A 9,864-nucleotide genomic window follows, 5' to 3' on the forward strand; every position below is an offset into this window, starting at 1 on the left:
CGGGCATTATGAAACTTCACTGGCTGAAGCTGCATTGGAATGAGGGCAACATCTGCAGTGGTTTGCTTCCACCAGGAACAATGCTGTGAATCTGCTTCATAGCAGTGCTGGTGCTCCTCAAAGTGGCAGTCCTGTACAATGTAGACCAGCTGCCACAAGTAAAGCGCCGGTACATCAATCAAGTGTGAAGCCCTCACAGCCACATTAGGCAGGATTTGCATGTAGCTTCCCGAGAAGAGTTCAATAAGCAGATATTTAACCTTCGTGGCACACCAGCTCAAATTTTGTGCCAACTATAAACCACAAAAAGTTTACAAATGCACGAAATGAGTTGTGCTATGAGCAAAAGAAGACCGGGCTTAAAAATAATGTTTCTAGCAATTTGGCAAAGTTACGAGAATGGCAAGCCTTCACAATGAACCACATAACACATTGGTTCCTGGTATTTGGCTTCACTGCATTTTATTGGTGTAGTCAGGAGAATAGGAATTTCCAGCTTGCAACAACCACCCCATCTTGATACATCAAGGCAACTGCTGCAGACATACAACAGATCCGAAGGCATGTCGCCTAGCACACATTACAATAGATGCTGTCAAGAGAGTGCAAGAAGTGGCCAATTCCATGCCCAGTTACTTAAGACAATGCCATGTTTCGGACACCATCACACACAGAGAACTTTTGCTCAGATAACCACAACTGTGTTATCCCCGCAAGGTTCAAGTGTTGTTGTATATGACAAACTCTTTAATCCATGCCAGGCCTGTTCACATATCAATCTGTTGCTTTAATTCTAAAGGCTGAAAACTAGAGAGGCAAAAAATTGCAGTCACACATTTGTGCTTCTCCACCTCCCGCCACGGCAAATCATGCGTCCAAAATCACTCTGAATGCTTTCCAAATAATAACACATCAGCAAATGCAAAGGTGACAATATTCCACAACAAGATTAAATACATTGCAAGCAAGGTATTTTAAACTTAACTAGGAGCACGCTCTAAACCAGTAGAAGGAGTGAGAGTATCCATTTGGTCACACCAGTTACAGCGCACTGCACTACCGAGGTAGCAGAGGAATCCAACTGGTGGAAGAAACTCGTACGTCGGCCCCGAGTATTCCTTGCCTCTGCAAATGTAAATAAATGAGAGCAATACTGCAATTACGTTTAGTTTGCATAAATTCAGCAAACTCACTCACAGTAGAATTTGATACGAGTAAAGCAAGTGAGAGTGCCTGCCGCAGAAGGAAAAAGCAGCAACGAGACTGGCAGTCAATGCTAGCACAAATACAAATATTTAGCACACTTGCAAAACACTGAAATAGCAACAAAGAGACTAAGTTAAATCATGTGTGCAGTAAGTGCGGAATATGCTGCGGCTTGTATGGAATTGTAATGAAGAGTGCTTATAGCAGCAACTTACAAGCTCTTTGACAGGATTACGAGGTAGTACATGCAACGGTGCCTCACTCTCCTCAACAAAACATACCACCTCAGGTTAATTATTGCTTTGTTTTCAAATAAGCTGTCAATGGCCTTGACAGCAGCTTGAAGCGAAGCAGTATGGGAGCATTATTTCTGCTATCATTCCCAGTCTCCTCAAAGTGATGACACTGCTGGAGCAGGCAAAATATATATATTAGGGAACTCGGCGGTAGCGACATGCATTCGAAGTGTTAAGTCTATATAAACAAGCTCAACGAGTTCTACCAATGCAGTTATTTTCGTAGTAAAAGGGCAGATACTCTCATGGGCAAGAACCTATGATAGCCGAAGCCCTCATTGCTGCATGCACCGATGTGAGTACTCGACAGTGGAACGTGTGAGCATATAAGCACAATAAATTCGTGCGGGTATACGCCCGTATCTTGTAAACATTTCGTGCTGAGCAGTAGGCTCATTTTACTCCGGGGCTCATTTCGCACTGGGCCAGTTTACATTTATACTGCCTCTCAGCTGGCCAGCAACTCCCCTTCTTTAGCACTTCGTCGACACTGCAGCACCACGTATGGGCCGCATGGATGAATGCCTTTCGAGTTTTTTGACAGAAGCACGACCGTTTCTATGGGCCCAGCCACTATCTGCTGAAGCTGCGAGGAAGGCAATAAAACCTCCTGATCATAAACCAGCGCGTTCTCGCTGGCGCACACCAAAATGCCTGCTACTGCCCAAACAACTAGGTCACAAACGAAGAATCTTAAAGCAAATTACAAACTTCCGTGACTGTCGACTCACAAATAGTTTCACATCATCTGTAAGTCGCCGCGTACGTCCCAATACCCCAGTGCACCCCGAAGACAACAGCAACCGGCGACCGATCGGTGCACAGCAGCAGGTATGCAACGGTTGTTTCAAGCGCGAAGAAACGGGATCGACGCCATTATGCAGTCTCCACATGCCTTCGCCCGGAGGCGCGTATTGACAAACCATATCCCGTAGGAGCACTCGAGCAGACGACGCTCTGACGCGCAAGCACGTGACACAACGTCACTTCCGCGAGTAGCAGCGACGCTGTTTCTCCCTAGCGCCTTGTGACGAGACTACTCATGGTTTCAGTTTCGTTTCATGCAGGGCTCGCATTTACGTTTTTTTCCCGCTGGTGTTTGTCAAAGGTACTCATGTTTCGGTGTCGTTTTCGCGCAGCGCCCGTATTTTCGCACGGCTGTCGGCTGAAGTTCACGTAAAAATAACGCGAATTGCCGTCGGCTAAAAGTTCGGTCACGCGATCACGTTAATTTCGGTCCAGTGACCACTGCGCGGGCTTTTTGCTCTGGTGTTCTGTAAACGTCGGTCGGTTACCGGTCACGTGTTACGTAAATTTCAGTCCAGTGGTCACTTGCGCGGCTGTTCTTGTTCTGGTATTTTCTGGAATCGTCGCTCGGCTCGGCTACACCCCGAAGTTTGCACTTCTCCCCATCCGCATAGCTCTACGCATTTCGTCCGGTGCTTCTGGGTTGTACGCACGTGCACTTGGCTCATCCGTTGCGCGCTGCGCTAACCAGGGTGATTTTGTGCTTGGCGAACTTGTGTGTCCATTGCGGATAACTAGAGATGATGGACGAGCTCCCAGAGCCGCTCGAGCTCGTAAAAGATGAGCTCGCGTCAAAAGGGCTCGGATCAGTGTATCGCGCGAACCTGACAAACGAGGCAGCCGTCAACGAATGGCTGGAAGCCTACAGCGTCGAAACCAACAAGTCTTGGATTGTGCAAAAGGTTCAAAAGGATGGAGAAAGATACGTACTTTGCCGATCAGCCAGTATTGCTCATAGCAGTATATTTCAATCATTGTCAAATAATTTATACTCGGCTAGTGCTATATGTGGGTTGAATTTCAGTCAATTTAACAAAAAGTGGAGCTACATTTCTCGCTTATACACTGGAGTCGAAAGTACACGAGCGCAATATATTAGGCGATAGTTTCCATGCAGACCAATGCAGTTAACTGGCAAGCGCGAGAGAAGAGGCTTTTGAAGGAAGTCATCACCTCGAAGCTAAATGACTAATTGTAGAAATGATGACACAAAGTGCTAGTCACATGCCGTCAATCTGATAACTTTCCCTTGTAAACGTTCGTAAAATCAGTTTACAGAAAAAAAAAATCTTAGCCAAAGAACTTATACTGAGTGAACATCTAGTGAATATCTGCCGCAAATGTTAATAATATATCATTATAGTATACATTATAATGTCCACGTTGAAGAGAGTAGAAAGTGGACATGTACCGAATACCCACATATGCCCACACATCTCTTGATGAGATATTAAATGATATTCTGTAGATATGTAGCCAACATCTTTTTAGGGATCAGAGCAATTGCTGAAAAGTGCCAAAGAAGATAATTGTTTATCCAAGGTAAAAATTTCCTACTGGTTTCTTGCGGGGATCCTACTAGTTCCAGTAGTACTGGTTTATAAACACGTTCCCCATAGCCACTGGAATCGGTAGCGGCTGGGTCTCCCTGCAGAAGGTCGGTTGGGTGCATTGGTTCTGGTGGGCCTGTTGACCTATGAAAATCTTGGTGCAGCAGCTGCCTAGGGCCGCACTATCAAAATGAAGACAAGGGCAAAGGTTTCATAAGTATGAATCATACTTTATTATTTTCCATGTCTACAAAAGTTCTGCAATCTGCGTGGACACTTTTGTCTTGCTGTGTGGTACTGCTGCAGGTGTTCCAGCTTCAATCAGATGTTGCAATGAAGTTAGCTGCACAGCAAGATTTTTTTCAGAAAAACATACAGCACCACACTACTTTAATTTGAATATCAACAATTTGGAAAGCAGCCATTCAAGAACAATGCATTTGGATTACGTTTGTGTACTTGCATCGCCAAGGGCTTAGATTACTTCCAACCAAAGCCATCATCTCAGCTTTTAGACATTAGTTGATGGCATGGTACCCTGCCAATTTAACAGTCAAACCATTCCATATGTGACACACCACAAATTGTTAGTGCTGTGCTTCGCATGCTATACAGCTGCTTACAGTGTGATCAATCATGTTTCTGTCTAGTTTGAGCTTTTTCAGAATCAGTGCGTGGCGAGCCTGTGTATGAATTTGGACCAGAATATGAGAGTGAAAGTGTGTGCAATGACAACTGGTGCATGTGGAGAATATGCACTTCATGTGTTATATGTCGACTATGCGAGACAAGTGCAATCCACTGTGTGCGTGGTCTTCTCTATAACTCGAACCAATTCACTGCACTACAACATTGTCATCAACCATTTGTATCCTCATTCTCCTTTTATTTCCCTTTTCTCCCTTCTCTAGTGTGGAGCAGCACGCTAGGGTCATATTGCTGCTGGCTGAACTCCCCACCTTTCTTTTCGTTGAATTATTTTCATCGCTATCTTGCTTATTCACTGTGCTTTTGGCCTCCTTGCAAACACAAATGTGGCTATTTGCAATTCAAAGTAGGTTCTTTGATGGCTGCATGGCTGCCCAGTGTCATTTGTAGAACTGAAGTCACATCTGCCACTTTTTCCTGCCAAAAAGTTGAAGGCATTTGCCAGTAAAACAAACTGCTTCTGCATAAATGGTTTACAATGTATTGCTTGCCGTGCATTTACTAAACAGCAAAGCCATTGTTTCACCTAAATTTAGAAGCAGTGTATTTCAGTTTTGTTTAGTATAGTGTCCCAAATTGACTTAGGCTTTGCAGGATTCTGTAGTGTAGGTCTCCGGCTCATTTTTGACCAATGATTTTTTTTTAACATGCACTGACATCACACAGTAAATGGGTGCCTTACATTTTTCTCTATCAAAACATGGTCACTATGGCTGGGATCGAACTCAGGTTCCTCAAATTTAAATGCCTAAAACTGGTTGTTTCATACTATTTCCTAGACGACTTTCATCGGGGTAGCCTTGTAGTACCTAATTTACTATAGCCACAAGTCCTTGTAGTACCTAATTTACTATAAACACACTTGTGGCACATGATGATGACATTAACAAGCGTTTCTTTGAAATGTTGGATTGCTAGCTGACCAGTGTGCAAACCATAAGGGAGTGATGTCAAAATACTCTGGTTCTCCCCTCTTCAAGTGTTGCTATAATTTGTGAGCTTAATCCTTTAATTTTGTAGCAATGATTCCTTTTTCAAAAAGATTGGTAGGCATAATGGTGCATGTACAACATGTCACCTAATTCAGAAGCTTTTGAAGCGGCTGTAAGATAGTTTGGAATTCAAGTTAGCCAAGGTCACTTAGAGATGTATACAAGGAATAAACAGTTGTTGTGAAAACCAGCACTTATTTATTTGACTCAATATTGAACTGCACCATTCTGCGTAAGCATGTTATGGGGTGCCCACAACTTCAAAAATAAACACTGTTGTTTCTTCTTGCCATGACACTTGAGCAGAATACCAATCACATACATAAAGAGTTACAAAAAACAAATTACACAGCATGCTATGCCACTGCCTCTGCTTAACAGGTGCAGTTAAGTTAGCTATTGCGCTCAACAAATGCCTATTCAACACAGTGCTCTCAAACAAGCGTGAGTACTTTAAGAGGGTGGAAATTCTGGCTGGTTGGTGCATGATCTGTGGCTAAAAACAGCGCTAACACGAGACTAAGCAGACGAAACAGCATCGTGTCCCTTCTGCTTCGTCTCGTGTCAGCGCTGTTTTTAGCCACAGAAGCGTGAGTACTTGGTTATCGAGTTCACCTAATATCCCACTACTTTCAGAATCAATAGTTTGACGTCGCCAGATTATGGGCTTCAGAAAAGGGCGGTTGCCGCTATGACCAGGGCGCCGTAATCATGCGTGCGTTCACAAAACGAGAGCATGTTTTCATTTCAAGGATTATTACCGCTAATTTCAGAAAACTGGCTTCGCTGTTCCAGCATGTTGCCATATAGAAACATTTCCGTATTTAAATGCCGGAAACTGGAAAAAGAAAGAAAAAAAAACAATCCTGAGTGAAAACAGCTGCTCACAAGGTAGCATAAAATGAGAGACGGCCTTTGAGATGTAATTTAGCATCGGTAGTAGTCTACATTTGCCCTTGGGTAGGCCAGTAGCTTTAGCATCCTTAGCGAAGACCCCCGAGCAGCGATGCAGCATCACAGCAAATGTTGCACAAATACACCACGTAACCAAGTTTTTTTTTTTCTCTCTTTTTTTCCCTCCTTTTTACCCCCCATATTCCAGCGGTGCTTATCTAAATATTGCAGTGCTAGTAACCAAGGCACTTTCAATGATTAGTGGCTCCAAGGCGAGCTCCAACGGCGCTGCGCAGCTTTCTTGGAATCGACACACTTGCACATCCAGCACCAGCACAGTCGGCATCCAGCATGTTTAGGCAGCAAAAGTTCAGCAGTCGTGGCTTCACAAAATCGCTTGCTGTCAGAGTCAAACACCAGACTTCGAGATGACGGCCAAGACACTTGTTTCGAACTGCAAACATCACAGTATCCAGCATCCAAATGGCACGGCTTGGGCCACTGCGTTAATAAAGCCTCAAAACTGCGGCCGCAGCACCCCTTAAGTCACAGGCACTACCACTAAGCCATGGTAGAAGGATACGCGTTTGTCTGGTTAACCAACGCCCCAACGCCAGCGTCGGCGAAGCAACGGTGCGAGCGTGTGCGCCGCCATCTTCCTTTGACATAAAAAAAATAAAAACAAGCAAAAAACAATTTAAAGGAAGTGACGTCGTGTCACGTGCTTGTGCGTCAGAGCGTCGTCTGCTCGAGTGCTCCTACGGGATATGGTTTGTCAATACGCCGCCCCGGAGACTGTCGCGTGATTACGCCGCGTCAGTAATTGTGACTACCGCATAGCTGCACTGCCGTGTAAAAACTCGTTAAAAAAGCTGCAAGACGGTAGCAGAACGCCGACAAGTGCTTTACCTAGAGCTCGCGGGCATGTACGAAACACCATCATTCGCGTACGACTCACCGTAGTCGGAGGCTGCAGACAGGCCAGGGACAGGACCGAAGGCTGCGCTGTTGAATTTAGGGCAACAATCCACGAACTGAATCAGATTTTCACCGAATTTGCATCTATCGGGATGATGCCCCACAAACTACAACAAGCCGACGCATGAAAAGTGACCTAGGGCTCGCAAGGCGCGAGCACCCGTTGCCCGAAAAGCGCGCCAGCTTTTGTTCGGGTGGCTCGGGCGCTGTGAAACGGGGTCTGAGCAGTCTGAGCAAGGTAGATATACAATGGTAGCGAAGGTTCCATAGACGCCCATTGGTCCAAAAAATGGCGGCTCATGGGCACCGCCATATTGGGGGGCAATACGTATGAGTGACGTTGAATGACGTCACGCATACGTATGTTTTTAGCGCGAATTTTAAAGTGGTCTTTTTATAGAACCCGCCTTTTCAAGCCGGTATCTCATGAAGGTTGCCTTTCAGTGCGCACCAACCTTTGCCAGTCAAATGTGCTCGAGTTCCTGCTAGTTATGGCCTTGCTAATGTGCAATTCGGAACCCAATGAAAGTTACTGGCAAAGATGGCAGCATAGAAAGGCAGCAACACTTTCAGACGCTGGCTTACCTTGGCTGGCTAAGAATGCTATCATGCATGATTCGTAGTGAAAATCTTGGTGGAAATACTGGTGCTAGTACTTTTGAGTACAAGGTATGATGCACAAAGCACAGGCTCAAGTGCACAGTTTGCAATACAGTGTACGGCAAGTATGGTTTTCATATTCATGGTTTATTACAGCAACCAAACAAATACAGTGATAAAGCACACCAACAAAAAATACACGTCACAGGCAGCTCAAGCAGTAGTTTCTTTAAGCTGGCTATTCATCTTAATGGTCACAGTGCGGATAGAAAAAAGCCCTGCAGTTCCACGAACGTTGCCAGGTAGGAAATTGAAAAGCATAGAAGACAGTGCTAAGACAGCTTCAATTGAGGCAAACATGACATGACATAAGTAGGCGCATCAACACGGGTCGCAGCCTTTTTGACGACAGATACGCAGACGGTTCGAAGTGCTTGGAACAAACCCGCAAGTCCCGCAGCTGCCATGGTGTCTTCTTCTCCAGGCTGACGTTGTGGTAGAACTGCACCCACGCTCGGCACCTGGACGTGATGCAACGTGCACGTTATTCACAATTGCGCCGTAAGGAATACTGCATACTCCAAACGCCAATGCGTCATTATTCCTGTCAATGCTAACTGCAGTAATTATATTTCCATTATATCTGAACTACGGTAGTAAATGCTCGCCCCAAGCTCTCAGCGCCTAAGAGTGCGGTTATGTACGCTCGTCCTCATGGCATGCGGGTAGCTACACTTTTCTATGGTTAAGATTGACGAGAATGAAGTGCGTTTAAAGTTACCCTAACGGTCATGCATATGCAGAATAGCAATAAGAAGACAGGCAGTAACTCCTGCTGGGTGAATTCAGTTAAAGCACCCTCAAGGCCGCGCATATACACTTGGCTGAATTTTGATACTACCAGTTGCGAGGGTCAAATTGGCTTCGCGGTGTTGGAAAACTAAACAGTGTTGTGCTCAGACTTGTCAGGCAGCACAATTGGTTTTAAATTGGCCTTCCGGTCAGTGGCATGCGCGAGGTTGCTCCTGAGAGCCCGGTATCAAGTTAACGCTGGTGATAGCCGGCTGCATGAAACTCACCATAAATCAGACAAATGGTGGGCCTCTTTCGCACAGCTCAGCACTTAAAGTGTGTGCCCTGTAGTGTAGTACATAAATATCCCCGCAAAAATGAAGCCACGTGCGCACGAACTGGTTACAGAAACAGAAGCGAACAGCCCAACGAAAGCATTCGGAGCATACCTAGAGCAGACGCCTTGTAGCAGACGACACTGACAAGAGCTCACCTGTGAAAGTCCAGCGGGAAGCGGTGTAGCTTGACACCGACGGCACTGTCCATGCTGTCGCAATGTGCCACGGCGCATCGTTTCTTCACACGCCGCAAGCTCATCTTGAAATAAAGCGCTAAGCGCTTCAAAAGAACAGCGCGAAGCGTGCAAAGACGGAAGAAGACTTCGCACTGGCCGCACGTCGAAGGAAACGACAAAAACCGAGAAAACTGCCGCAGCGGTGCGGCGGGGTGCAAATTTTACAAAACGGTGACAAAGACGCGACGCGCAAGGACGACGAAAACTTCGCAAAAGGGGCATTTTGAGACTGGCGATAAGAAACCGCTTCGTGAGCTCCCGCGGCCACTGTGGCTGGGTGCCGAAACAAGGCCTGCAAAGTCAAGCTGCAAATGCATCGCAAACTCATCAACAGGGGGCGTAACAAGAACGTTGCAAAAAAATTAAAAATGCGGAGTAATGTTTTGCTAAAATAGTTTACCTATTTTATAAAACGTGGCATTAAAATATTTATTTGTTTATGTTGTTTTATACCGTTTTTATTTATG

The 9,864-nt window shown here is 45.4% G+C and overlaps 1 protein-coding gene and 1 long non-coding RNA gene across 2 annotated transcripts; both read right to left on the bottom strand.

The window, feature by feature from the left end:
* Positions 1 to 726: 726 nt before the first annotated feature.
* On the bottom strand, positions 727 to 7,659 carry LOC146206960 (uncharacterized). Its single transcript, XR_014703287.1, has 2 exons — positions 7,412 to 7,659; positions 727 to 1,125 (listed from the first exon to the last, which is right to left on the bottom strand). It is a non-coding gene; the product is annotated as an uncharacterized LOC146206960 (long non-coding RNA).
* Positions 7,660 to 8,071: 412 nt separating this feature from the next.
* LOC146206961 (52 kDa repressor of the inhibitor of the protein kinase-like) lies at positions 8,072 to 9,665 on the bottom strand. Its single transcript, XM_084587077.1, has 2 exons — positions 9,317 to 9,665; positions 8,072 to 8,552 (listed from the first exon to the last, which is right to left on the bottom strand). The coding sequence occupies exons 1-2, from the start codon at positions 9,418 to 9,420 to the stop codon at positions 8,375 to 8,377; spliced, it is 282 nt and encodes a 93-aa protein (XP_084443203.1). The 5' UTR covers positions 9,421 to 9,665; the 3' UTR covers positions 8,072 to 8,374.
* Positions 9,666 to 9,864: the final 199 nt, after the last annotated feature.

This window comes from Amblyomma maculatum, chromosome 1 (assembly GCF_055883805.1).
Source record: "Amblyomma maculatum isolate TAMU_Amacu chromosome 1, ASM5588380v1, whole genome shotgun sequence".
In the NCBI taxonomy this organism is placed as follows: domain Eukaryota; kingdom Metazoa; phylum Arthropoda; class Arachnida; order Ixodida; family Ixodidae; genus Amblyomma; species Amblyomma maculatum.